Source organism: Molothrus ater, chromosome 8 (genome assembly GCF_012460135.2).
Source record: "Molothrus ater isolate BHLD 08-10-18 breed brown headed cowbird chromosome 8, BPBGC_Mater_1.1, whole genome shotgun sequence".
In the NCBI taxonomy this organism is placed as follows: domain Eukaryota; kingdom Metazoa; phylum Chordata; class Aves; order Passeriformes; family Icteridae; genus Molothrus; species Molothrus ater.
The window spans coordinates 33,004,882-33,018,475 of record NC_050485.2 but is presented as its reverse complement, the minus strand read 5'-3'; the positions used below and the strand labels follow the sequence as shown (position 1 = coordinate 33,018,475).

General features: G+C 41.7%; 1 protein-coding gene across 1 annotated transcript; it reads left to right on the top strand.

The window, feature by feature from the left end:
- The first annotated feature begins 956 nt into the window (after positions 1 to 956).
- TEX36 (testis expressed 36) lies at positions 957 to 7,106 on the top strand. Its single transcript, XM_036385759.2, has 4 exons — positions 957 to 1,049; positions 1,935 to 2,066; positions 3,732 to 3,812; positions 5,099 to 7,106. Exons 1-4 carry the CDS (start codon positions 1,002 to 1,004, stop codon positions 5,369 to 5,371), a joined length of 534 nt encoding a protein of 177 aa, XP_036241652.1. The 5' UTR covers positions 957 to 1,001; the 3' UTR covers positions 5,372 to 7,106.
- Positions 7,107 to 13,594: the final 6,488 nt, after the last annotated feature.

Genomic DNA, 13,594 nt, shown 5'->3' with positions numbered 1-13,594 from the left:
TACACTGAGTTCAACAAAAGCTGAGCTCTGATGGCTTCAGTAAGCAAGTAATTCCTAAATAGTGCCCATGGGATTTTTAATATTTATTATTTTCCGTGTAGATGGTATTCTTCATTCTCTAAACTGCAAGAGGCAGTACGCTTCATGACTGGTCAGGGAGTACAAATGCTGGTTGCCTCATAAATTGCATCTATATCTGTATCTATATATCTTATATATATATATATATATATATATATATGTTTACACACACACAGAGATATACTTAATGGAATCACAGAATGGTTTGGGCTGGAAGGGAACTTAAAGATCATCCAGTTCCACCCCAGCCATGGGCTGCAGCTTCTCTGGGCAGCCTGGGCATCCTTATTCTCCCAGGGAACAATTCCTTCCTAATATCCAATCTAAATCTAGTCTCTGTCAGTTTGAAGACAAAAAGGACACAAGTGTCATCTCTTTCCAGTCTGTCAAGGCCAAGGAGGCAAAGTCTTGGTTTGTGCTACAGTGGCCAAGTGTGCTGCAGTTAAATAGTTGGGATGTTTTCAAGCCGGCACTTAAACTCAAAAGAAAAAAAATCCTTAAGACGCAGCCAGGTTTTCTGTAAATATTGGGGGTGTGTTCAATTAAGATGTGTATATGTGGAAAGCCGTTTTCAAAAGAGGAGGAAATTCCATCTTAAAAATTCTTTCTCTAACTTCCTTTGTGTTTTCCTCAAAACCAGCTCTCCTTTCCCCACCCGTTCCTATTCAGGCAGTCAAGTGTCGCTGAAGCGATCGTGCAGAACTGATTTCTTTCCAGCATTCAATCCTCCGAGGAGCTGTTATTCCCCTCTGCCCTGCAGCACAGGAGCAGCAGCAGCGCGGCTCCCGGTGCTGTGGATCTCCGCGAGGGCTCTGAGGTCACAGGGGAGGAGGTTCCGCAGCCCGGCCTTCCCCCGAGCGCGTCTCCAGGGAAGCGCGGCGGCGCTGGCAGAGTGACCGCAGTGGCAGTGACATCGAGCCATGGCTAAGGACGGGCCGGAGCACAGCGGGGGGCACAGTAGCGACTGGGTAAGGGCCGAGCAGGAGCCCCCGTGTCCCCCCCACAGGGCTCCTTGATCCCTAAACTCTCAGGAAAAGCACCGTGCTAAGGGTGGCTTTGTCCTCTAGTCAGGAGTGAGTCTTCCCATTCCTGAGGTTTACGAGGAAAGTGTCCTACGTATTCAGTGTGCAAAAGTTCTGGTTTGTTAACCAACCCTGGCTGGATTTTTCATCCCCCCCCCCCCCCCCACACACACACACAAAGTTTTCCAGCAATGCTGGAGGTCTCTTATTTGATAGTTAGCCCTGGTTGATTTACCTTCTCTTCTGGAGAGCTCCAGCCAAGGTTTGCCTCAGTTCTCGCCTCCAGGAGAACACTGATCCCATCAGAAACGCTGGGCTGGGACATGTTGGCATCCCAGGGCACTGTGACACTGCTGGCACAGGCTGCTCCTCACTCTCTGAACCCTTTGGCCTGATGTTGGGTTGAGCTGTTCCCAAAAGTTTTGTGCTTTCAAACTTGTACTACAGCAGGAGTAGCGTGGGGAAGGGGGGTTAGAAGGTCGTTGTTTTCCTTGGTGGTTATTGTTGTGTGAACAGTTTCCAGAAAGTTCCTGGACATTCTTGTCTTGAAGATTCCTAAAATTCTTGTCTGGTTGTTTTATCTACGTTTGAACGTCTTTATGACAGGGCTTGTGTTGTGTGTAGGAGACTCCTCATTTTTCCAGGCGCCACTAGGTGCTGCTGCAATCCAAGTAATAAAAAATAAACGGGAAAATACCATTTTGCCCACATTTCTGATCAGATTTATTTGTTATTTGGGTTTTGTTTGTTTTGGTTTTGGTTTGTTTTGTTGGGGTTTTTTTTCCCAGCTGGCTTTTATTTTAAAGGCTCATCATCTTCATTATTTTTTAGTTCACTCACGACGGACTGGAGCTGGGCGAGCTGGAATCAGTAACAAGCGCTTCACTAAAGCATGTCCTGAACTCCGTAGCCGCTGTGGGCCAGGAACACAGGATGCCGCTGCAATACAAAGCTCGGGTGCAGGTGAGTTCCTGTGCAGCACAGCCGATTTTCGGAGCTCTTTTGCAAGTTGTCACTCGCTAAGTTGTGAGTAAGAGCAGCACTCGGGGTCCTTAGCGGAGCAGTCACAGCGGGCTGGCAGACTTTGTGCCTCGGGGGATGGAGTGATTGCTGCCTGTGCGGCGGAGGAAACATATTTCCCTGTTATTCACTCATAATTTTAGTTGCTCCGAGTCCTGCTGCATTACTGCTGATTTTTATTACTGAGACACCGAATACATTATGATCAATCTCAGCCCACAGCCTGTGCGTAAAGAAGGTTTAATGGACATTTGATCAGCTGTTTGGCAATGAATGTTGGAAATTCAGTATATTCACACAAAGGAGTGCTCTTTTTGATCATTAAAAAGTTGGAAGCTCCTCATTTCAAACATTTTTAAGGCTTGATTAAAAATGGGACTTATGAAAAATTTTGTGATGAAAGGAAATACAGTATTTTTAAAATCACAAGTATTTAAAAAGTTGCAGTGTTGTAAGCACCTTTTCATGGCCTTATTTTATCATCACACTGAGCTTTGCTTTACCCACTCGCTTTGGGCACCGAACATTTTCTATTTTCATTTTCTATAAGCACAGCAATTACAGTGGGTTCATTTCACTGGTTTTGCTATAGTGAAGGGCAGAAATGAAGGGCTTGGAAGGAATATTTAAAAGGGAAGCTTGGGACTATGAAAAGGAGATTATACTGTAACATGAGTATACACTGTGTTAATACTACATCTACCTTTCTGTGGAACATCTGGCCTTAGCCACTGCCTGAAAAGGGTAGGTTTTATCAACTGGTAAATATACCTTAAAAAAAGGGAAGAGAACCTGCCTAGTAAACCAATTATCCTGAGATCTGACCATGGAGCTGACCCTGTGCAGGCACATTTTGTGAATCTTCTTGCTGGATCAGGCCTCCAGTCACATTGATCTTTAGAACTCATTCAGGTTCCCCTATTCTTGAAACACTTCTTTTAGACTGTGTCACATTAAAACTTCCTTTTCTCTTTGGAGTGGAATATCACAGTTGGGATATTGCACTGATAACATTTAAAAAGTCAGATATGTTCAGTATTTCTAAAATAGCACTTTTTGCAGTTGTCTTTTCTTCTGAAACTCTGCTTTCATTTAGAGACTGGATGAACATTATGTTGTTAAAGAATGAGATTATAAAGATTATAAATTAGTTAAGTAATTAATACCTCTTCAGCTTCCCCTGCAACAAGCAGTGTCCATGACATTCAGTTCATAAATCACAGACTAATTCAGTTTTGAGGTCCCTTTTGTAGTTTATTTTAATTAGCTCTAGGCCTACTGCTAAATCAAGGAAGGCAATCCTGACATATATCTAGCATTTTGCTGCTTTGCAGACAGAATGTATCATTTCTTATTTGAAAATTCGCACTTTTATATTAATCATGTATATATTCAGCAAATCCTCCTGGTCATTTTATTAAAAAAAAAAATTAAAAGTCCACATTATGGCTATAAAATCATGTGCAGGTGAATATTTAATATAGGAATATGACTTCTGTTCTAGAACAAAGGCAGCTGTAATCTCACAATATAAGAATAAAGACTAATAGACTCCAAACAGAGTTTAAAATTCTCTTCTTTTTTTTACTATAATTTCTTTTCTTGCAGAAAGCAGGAAACAACAATTTCCCATTCTCTTCTCATGACAACAGACATGACATATGCAATGCAGTCGAGTATTTTGACCTGGTGAGTACCCAGCACTGTGACAAATCAGGCAACTTCAGATCTATTGGTCTGCCAGAGATTAAACACAGCATCTTTTCTGTCCCCTAAAAAAAAAAAATAAAAAAGGAGAAAATAGATGCTAAAACTGTGAGAAGAGAAAAATGTAAATAGCAAAGAAAAATACACTTTTTATTAGTAGAGGGCTGGAACATCTGTGGGACTGTCACAGATGTGCAGCAGCACATACAGTCATTGAGAATGGTATGATTCAAAGGGAAGCAAAAAGCCATGATTTGGGTCTCTGACATTTTCTGATATTTTCTAATATTCCTGTTTGGTTTTGTACCCAGTTAAATGTCCTATTAGTCTGCTCTAAGTGATCTGCCTTGCAATGCATTTCTGTAGATATCTCAGCAACTTCTAATTTGCGGTCCCAAATATTTGGTTCAGACTCATCTTTATCATAAATTTAAACAAAATCCATAGGATACCCACAATATATCTCAAGATATTGAGATTTGAATTCTTTACAATACACTTTGACTAGAATTAAAATTTTTTTGGGCCTTTCTCTGTGGGCAGCAGTTTCATGTTTTTCCATTCCCCTTAGATTGTTGGTATTATTCCAGGCAGCAAAAGAAATAGTGCAGTTCACAGGATAATGAGTAAAGGAGGAAGCAGTGAATCGTGATATAGGGAGTTTGTCTGATTTTGGGCTCTGTCAGGCCTAGACTTTTTGGAATTCATTATTCACTGAGTAACCTCAATTTCTGTGCACTTTGGGCAGTGTCTCATTGTTTTAGAGATACTGATCAACCATAATTCCAGCTAGATTTCCTGTGAGCTGTGGAGTGTGAAAATCAGGCTCTGTCTTTCTGTGTTTGGACACACAAGGGATAGCACTGAAGATTCAGATTTCATGGTCTGTCTCAGTTTCTTTATTGCAGTCCAAACCTAGAATTATTAACCTATTTCTTTGGGTGCCTCTGAAGATTAATTTAGCCGAGCTAAATAGCCTTGAGTAGCTGGTGTGCTACAGAAATGCAAAGTAAAAGTGGTTTATTAGCTCTGAGAGGTGGAAGGTCAGCAGATTTCCCATTATATATGCAACCAAAAATGTTCATACAGGCAAGTCTGACAATATTATTTTTAACTTGCTAAAGGTCGACCGTGAGTTCTTGCAGTCACTGCGGTAACAGCTTCGTTCACTTCCCAGTGGGGCAGTGACTGTTACAAGATTCATCTGTGAAGCTGTGACTGGAAGTCATATGGTTGCATGAATTTTAGTTTCCTTTTTTTTCCTGCAGGGCATGGGCGTGAGGAAGCTGGACCCAGAGAAGCAGAGACAGAACTCCCATAACTTCTTTGAGTGGTCTCGTGCGCCGGGCCGGAGCAGCCGCGAGGGCTTCGTCACCGTGTACCAGAGCACGTTTGTGTCGGGCCAGAGCCCCGGGAAGGAGGAGCAGTCCCACAGGCGCTACCCCAAACACCACTGCCAGAGCCACAGCGACCACAAGCAAAGCTCCAGCAAAGCTGCTCCTGAGGATGAGAAAGCCCTGAAGCCATCCCAGACATCTTAATCAGCAGAACACCTCTGGAACACCCACCGAGCAAATGTGAGCTGTTCACCACTCAGACCAACGGTGGAGGAATAAACATTTGAGTGAAGTGCACGTGGCAGTACGTTGAGAGTTCATTACCTGATATTACTCTGAGAACATATTTCTAGAAAACCTTTAAGGAAGAGGAGCATTACAAGGAAAAACAAGATTGTGCATACTTTTAGACATATGTCTGCTAGAACACAGATAGGGATTGTGCTTGTGTTACCTGATACTGGTTGACCCTCATCTTGACACAAAAGCTCCTTCAGCCTCTGAATCAGTGGCAGGGCTGTACCTCAGGCAGCTGACAGCACCTCTACTGACACAGGAGCATAATGGACCTGGATCCTTGAGGGGTTACCACAGCAGGGAGCCAAACCCCTGTGTGTTCAGGCAAGAGAGAAACATTTCGGAAAGGTTTCATGGCTGAGAAGGCAGGTGACCAGCCATTAGAAAGAAAGCAGATAAAAAAGAAGCTGTGCTTTAGATTGCTGTGCAAAATCAGTGTCCTGTTTGGTAAAAGCACAGCAGTTGTAGAAGTGAAAAAAGAAGGAGTGCTGTGAACAATATTTGTGCACTTAAAAATTTGACTCATGGATGTAAGGGGGAAAAAAAGTTGAGCTGAAGTGAAAGGCTGCATGGAGGTTTGAGTTTGGGGTGGACTGGATCTTAAAAAGAGCTCATGATTTTATAGTTGCATGTCCCCAAGGAAGATAATTCAAACCCAGTCCTCCAAGCACTCTTCTCCCAGAATATTCCCTGATGTTAGGATGTGGCAGGCAGTTGAGTCACACCTAGAGTCAGACCTCCAGATGATGTGTTTTCCTCTTCTGGATCATTTCCATTAATATCAATAAAATAATAAGCTAAGCTATGTGTCCTAAAATATCCTACAAATAAGCTTGTTGCTATGCAAAATAAAGTTGACTAAAAAAAAAAATCATAAGTTTATGAGATAATTTCCTTTTTTTACAAGATAAATGGAAAAAATAAACCCTGGACCCTTAGAATTCCCTGCATTGTAAGAGCTGCCTTGAACATGAACTCAGTTTAAAAATGACATTTCTGCCTTTCAGTGAACAGATGCATTTTTTGCTATCAGCATGCAGTGGCTGAAGGCCTTTTTGTGTGCCATCAAAATAGATGGGATTAGATTCCCCAAACGTGTAGCATGTTTATTGGCACATGTTGAAATAATAAACTCATTTTTTTAATGGAGTTCCCCCTCTTAGAGTTCTTGGGGTGCTACACAATACATCAAAATCCAAAACATCAATGAACAATGTAAAACCAAATAAAAAGCCAAGTAACATAGTGCTATTAAAAAGAATTGCATTTTCTCAAAGTAAAGACAGCCTGCCTGACAGCTCCAGAGTCAGAATTTCCAGAGCTTTAGCCAACAGTTTCATCCCCAGACTGATTCAGAACTGCAGTGTGTGCCAGTCACATGGTGAATGAAGTGCCCCATGCTGTTTGGCATACTCCAAAGGGCAATCTTGGACCTCCATCAGAAGGAAGGAGCACATTCTTGTTCCATTAGTAATGTTTATCTGTGGTTTAGCATTACAACTGGATGTGGTGAAATAAATTGCTGGAGTTTGTTATGCCTTAAGACACCAATAAAAACACTCCAGATTTCTTTTTTTCCCTCTTTTTTTTTTTTTTCTTCCCATTTTTGGTTAAAATGTGGCTTTTAAAAAAGAAAAGAAAGTACCTGTGTATTAATACATATTTTCAACTATATTGTAATAAGGATTGCAGAGGAGAAACTGAAGAGAGCATGAATCCCTTATAAACTGAAATAAACTGTGGTGGGTTGAATAAAGCAGGTGATTCCCACATATCTTATGCTTTGCCAGTGTTTCTTGGGTAAATAACAGGATACACAATACACTGAATTTGGAAATGAATCATGAATTCCTCAGATAAATTTGTGTACTTTGGTTAGAAACCACCAGTTTGTTTACTCTTGTGATAATACTGTCTCTGTGAGGAAGGTCCTGTTGAGTTAAAACAGTTTTGAACATACATTTTCTTTTGTTTGTTTCTTTGGGAATGGAAGAAAATGAACTAGGGCTGATAACTGCCCTGAAATGTTCAGGTCAGTGCAGGACAGTGCTCTTGGCTGGGAGCTCATTGGGATCAGATGGGTGTAGGTAGGCTCAGCAGAATGATCATTCTGTGGCTTAAATCAGCCAAATACTGTTCTAAGAGCTGCTGATAAGGATGGACTTTTTTTTTTTTTTTTGCATTGTTATATTTAAAAAATCAAACCCAAACACCCTCTTTGCAGAAACAACAGCCGTCATCCTCCAATCCTTTCCAAGGAGTATTGGTGTCCTCTGTTTTTTCTCCTGCACCTGCATCAATGTAGGGACAGCCTATGCAGCATTTTTAGGAAATCTTTTTTGTGTTAATTTAAAAGTGTTTCCAGTGTGTTACTTTAATTCACAGAACAGAAACAAAATCAATTTTAAAAAAGTTAAACCAGAGGGCTGAACAGGCTCCCCAGGGAATGGGCACAGCCCCAGGGCTGCCACAGCTCCAGGAGGGTTTGGACAAGGCTCAGGCACAGGGTGGGGTTGTTGGGGTGTCTGTGCAGGGCCAGGAGCTGGACTGATGGTCCTGTGGGACCTTCCAGCTCAGGATATTCTGTGATTCTGTGATTAGAAGAGCTGAGCTGAAGAGTTTCAACTTTGCCACTGAAGTTTCCATGCCCAGCTGAAGCCCCTTGGTTCTCAGGTGGCCCCTGGAGCTGTGCTGGTGACAATCTTGTGCCTGTTCACTGTGTTATGTTCACTGCTTTAAACTGTGCTTGGTTTTCTTTCCCTTCTTTCTCTCCTGCCTCCTGGTGAGGAGATGTGAGGACATGGTCTCCCTCAAAGCTGCTGTTGCTCAGCCTGTGATGCCCCTGGTAAGCTGGATGTCCCCTTCTATAGCTGTGTCACTTGTGAGGTGTTGTGACCAATGAAAAGCTGTTTACAATCATTAGAGACCCTCATTCTATGAGGGCACACTGGCTTTGGTATAATAGGAGGCAAAATGGAAATTTTGTCTTTTGTTTACTTGGTGTCTAAAGACTTAAAGAAGTCCTTAAAGCTGGGGCTGTGGGGAGCACTGGAAGGGGGAGTTCTGCTGCTGCTGGAGATGGTAATTCACTGGGGATGCAGCAGTTTGACTTCCAAGTCATCTGCTTTAATCTAATCACTGTGTTCATAATCTAATCACTCCATGTAGCTGAAATGTTGTTCCTTAGCTTGTACTCTCAAGGTTAGAGTGAAGAAACTTGGTGTGGATGTGGCACTGGAGATGAGTCCATTTCCTTCCCTGTGCTGCACAGTTTCACAGTGACAACTCTGTTCCAGCTCTGCCTAAACCCAAAGTTGATGCTCATTTATTCACAGGGATAGAGTTCATGTGTGGATGACATTAAGCTTCTTTAAGTACTCTTTTGCTGGTTTAACATTCCCTAATTGAGGAAAATATTGGTATAACTGTGGTGGTGCTGATATTGAACCAAGAGTACAGACAAGCCTGTATCTAATGGAAGTGTTTATGTTGATACACTGACCACACTGGTTGGCAAGAAATGAAACTTCTGAAATTAAGTAGAAACTTCTTGGGGATCTCTATCTTCAAGCCACAGTACTCAAACATCTTTATTATTATTATTATTATTATTATTATTATTATTATTATTATTATTATTATTATTATTATTACTACTACTATTATTATTACTACTACTACTACTACTACTACTACTACTACTACTTCTACTATTATTAATTTTCCTTAAGACTCCTGCTGCTGATACCTTATCTAAGGAGCAGTAGATGGCAAGGACAGAGACCCATTCCATTCTGGAGTGGGAAAGAACTATACAGAGCTGCCTCATCCCAAATTTTTTGGTTTATTCCTACTTCCCCAACAAAGTAATAAAATAACTAGCTGTTAAAACATTGTCTGTGGAATATCTAATTAAAGGGAAGTCCATTCAACAGGGAAGCAATCATAACTGACCTTAAATTGGATGTTTAGCCATAGTGGGTGTGAGTGAACCAGTAAAACACCCAATTTATTTATGGTTTGTTCAGCTGCTTTTATGAAGATCATGTTACCTCTTGTCTGGTCAAGCTTGTTATTCTTCAGTATATTCACCTGAAAGTGAAATATTTCAAATTGTCATTTTTGAAATGTGATGTAATGAAAAAAAATGTAGTTTGAAACAGATAAGTTTAATTCACAGAGAAGGAAAGAAGTGCTCAGAGGAGACCTCTGGGACTGCAAGGACTGGAAGTCAGGAATTCAGGAATGCCTGCTCACAGGTGAGTGCCCAGCCCCCTGAAGCAGGGAAAGCCCTGGGCTTTCTCACAAGGCCAGTGTTCAACTGCTGCTAACAAAATGCAGACCACGTAGAGGGTGGTGGTTTTCCAGGTTGCCTGAACCAGTTCAGGAAATCAGAAGAGTCTTAGGAATACCTTTTCTTTTCATTCCTTGCTGTGGGATCTGTAGAAATAGTGCTCACAGAGCACTACTCGAATAGCAACATGTATGTCTGTGATCCTTTTCAATATTCCATGGAATGACAGATTTTGTAAGTGAAACAATTCCATGAAAGTAGATTTAAAATGAAGGTCTCCCATCCCTCTCTCACCCCATTGCCCCCAAAAAGGAAGGGATTGTGTTCAGGCTGCCCAGGACATTCCAGCACCTACAAATGGCAATGTTAATGTGCAAACAGAGCAGCACAAGTGTCAAGTCCCGTGCCTGGATGTAAACCCTTGTGGGCTCAGGCCCTATGGTATTAACCAGACACTCCAATGGCATTGTAGGCATGCATTAATGACCCTAAGTGACCCTCCTCATCTTATTGCTTAATTAATTAATGGCCCTGTGGCTCATTGGCAGGGCTCTTTTTCAAGCTGTGTCTTCCCTCACAGGGAAATCAGATGCTATATGGCTCTGTCTACTTATGGGAAGGCAAACCCAATAAACAAAGTGTAATTTCCTGATTCCCCTGGGATATAGTGATTCTTTTAAACAGTGCTTCTTCAGTTGAGTTGAAATTAAAACCCAGCCTGACCAACATATTGTGGAATATTTCATGGTTAAGCACCAGGTTTGAAGACTTAAAAAAGAAAGAGGACTGGAGGAGAAGGCTGTTGATGCAGAAGCAGAATATTTTCCATCAAAAATGCCTAATCCTATCTTTGTTCCTGGTGTTAATCTGTACACTTCCAGCTTTACATCATTGCTATGAAGATTTTCAGTGCATGTGGGATGTTAATTTTCATTCTGAATTAAACGTGCTATCATTGAGACAAGAATTAACATTTGATCTTCAAACTCTTTTGTGACCTGCAATGCATCTTGGTTCCATAGGAGGGCAGATGTGTTGAACAGCTTGATTTTAATATGTGTTGTATCAGTGTAAGAGCTACAGTTGGGAGTTGAATTATCAGATTTATACTGATATCAGTGAGCTCTCAAATTGTGTCAGAGAAATGCAACAACTTGATTCCAGCATAAATAGAAATATCTCATGGGGTTTGATGCTTACAAAGTTCAAAGGTTTTTCAATACTTATTTATTTTATTTTGTCTCAGAGAGCCTATAATCTGATTACAATTACTTATTTAATCACTGGCAGTATCCAGCAAATTCACAAAATTGGTTTTCTGGTTTACTACTTGGATTTAAACCAACTTTTTATTTCTCTAGCATCAAGTTTTCAATATGTGCTAATTTATGCTAGAGTTTTCTTTATGCTTCAAGCTAAATTCAGTCTTAAATATAAAACAGCTTTAGCCTTTGGGTTAAATAATTCCTTACAAAATTTGAAATTTCAAACCATATTTGCCTTTTCAAGTGAGTTGAAAAACAAGTGAAACTTGTTTTTTTGGAGGCAGAAATGTGTGTGTGCCCTCATGGCTTGGCTGATCCCTTCTTGCAGAGCACCTGGGAGGGAAGCAGCAGTTCCTGTGCCCTGTGTTCAGGAAATAGCAGGGATCTCCCCCGTCTGTCCTGACTCTTATTCCTGACCTGAGGAATTCCAGAGGGGATCCCTGTGGAGCCCTGCAGCCTGGCAATGCTGTGTTCTGTCAGTGCTGGCCAGCAAAGGCTTTCCATGGGCAATGCCATTTCTTCTGAAACTGGAGGGAAGTTCCCAGCAGCTGGAGCTGGAAGAGCAGGGCGAACATTTCATCTATTTCATGGAACAAAGTCCTTGAAGTAGAAGAGGGGTTATTAACCAGTGAAGACATTAAGAGCTCAAATTTCCAAGAGAAATGCAGTCCCTCAGCTGCAGGAATGGTGGTGAGGCAGCCTGACCTTTCCTTGCTGTGCAGCTGACCCCTCCTCTTCCCTCTGAGCTTGACTGGGTCTGTCTCCAAATACACAGGAGCACCTGGAGGAGGGATTAAACCAGATTTCCTGCATCATGGAGCAGCTCTGAACTGCTGTGGAAGCAAATACTCTGCGTCAGTGCAGGGTGATGGGAAGGTGGTGTTCTCTTGGGGTTCTCTTGGGGTTCTCTTGGTGTTCTCTTGGGGTTCCACTGGTGTTCCACTGGTGTTCTCTTGGTGTTCTGTTGTTGTTCTCTTGAGGTTCTCTTGGTGTTCTCTTGGTGTTCTCTTGGGGTTCCACTGGTGTTCCATTGGTGTTCTCTTGGTGTTTTGTTGTTGTTCTCTTGGGGTTCTCTTGGTGTTCCACTGGTGTTCCATTGGTGTTCTCTTGGTGTTGTCTTGGTGTTCTCTTGGTGTTCCACTGGTGTTCCACTGGTGTTCTCTTGGTGTTTTGTTGTTGTTCTCTTGGGGTTCTCTTGGCGTTCTCTTGGGGTTCCACTGGTGTTCCATTCATGTTCTCTTGGTGTTCTCTTGGTGTTCTCTTGGGGTTCCACTGGTGTTCCACTGGTGTTCTCTTGGTGTTCTGTTGTCCCCAGCCCCCACAGCCCACAGAAGGCAAACAAACCCCACTGCCCTTCAAAAAGAAGCTGTCAGAGGGTCTCTAAGCAGATGGGTCAGCCTTGCTTGCAGATGTGGACACTTTTGTTCCATATCCTTCTCCTACAACACAGCTTTGGACTACTAAGTTGTCAAAAAAGAGTGTTTGGGAGTTATAACTTAAGGAGGAGGATTTTCCTCACCTCCACTCCCTCACTTATTCTCAGGTTGCTCTTATGTTCAGACTCCAGATCCTGACCTTGCTGCCAAAGCAGATATCAGAGGCCAATATGGCAGCTGTCATACAGGCAAAGATCCTGCTGAGATTTGTGAGATAATTCATGTGTCAGAACACAGGCCAACTGATAATTTTATTTATCTTGATGTGCAGATGTCTGGTTGGATAAATTCAGAATCATTTCAGTCCACTGCCCAGTGGATGGTCTAAATGCTGGTGGTAACTAAGGCAGGAATAGAATCTGTCACAACTCTTGATGTCCTTAGGACATGACACATTGGGAGTCTGTCCTCACGTTTTCCTTGCACTCTGATAATGAGTATCTACAGCTGCTTTGTCTGGTGGAAGCCTCTCTCCCCCTTTCTGGACTGGAGGCAAACATGCCAACATAGCTTTTCCAGAAATGCAAAAACTTTTCCAGCCAGCTCCAGATTGTTTTTTGTTTTTCACTTCTCCCTTGTCCCCTTGAACTTCCCCAGCAGGATTTTTTGCAGTCCATTTCTAGAAATATTGCATTCACTCTGACACAAAATAATATCTTTGGCTGTGATAATAAATTAGGCTCAGTGGGAATTGAAGCTTGTTCTTTTGTCCAAGGTGATATAATGGGAGCCATTCATAATGAAGAAAAAAGTAATTGTTATGCGGCATTTTTGTATTAAACATGCCTCCCCAAATTATCCAGAGTATAAAAGAGAATGTTTGGAGAGCTTTGTTACAACCATGCTTGAGCAAAATGCATGTGAATGTGCTCTTATTTGCATAAAAAGGATTTCTTAAAATACAAAACATTTGTATTGCACTGAGCTCCCTCAAGCCCTGCTACCTTACAAGAAGGATCATAGTTTTATCATTAATCAAAACAAAGCCAAAATCAATAAACATGCATAATCAGGACTCTCTGATTCCAGTATGCAAATACACTACATATTGATGAAATGTTTCTGAATCTAAAATAGTTTTCCTCTCTTTTTTCCCTCAGAAGTCCCTAAGCCTTTTAATTTTAATATTTTATGC

Bases quoted from the DNA above. Each gene is read 5' to 3' on its own strand.
- TEX36 (XM_036385759.2), top strand. From the start codon at position 1,002: ATGGCTAAGGACGGGCCGGAGCACAGCGGGGGGCACAGTAGCGACTGG. The intron at 2,067-3,731 runs GTGAGTTCCTGT...CTTTTCTTGCAG, and splicing joins AATACAAAGCTCGGGTGCAG to AAAGCAGGAAACAACAATTT. The intron at 3,813-5,098 runs GTGAGTACCCAG...TTTTTCCTGCAG, and splicing joins CAGTCGAGTATTTTGACCTG to GGCATGGGCGTGAGGAAGCT.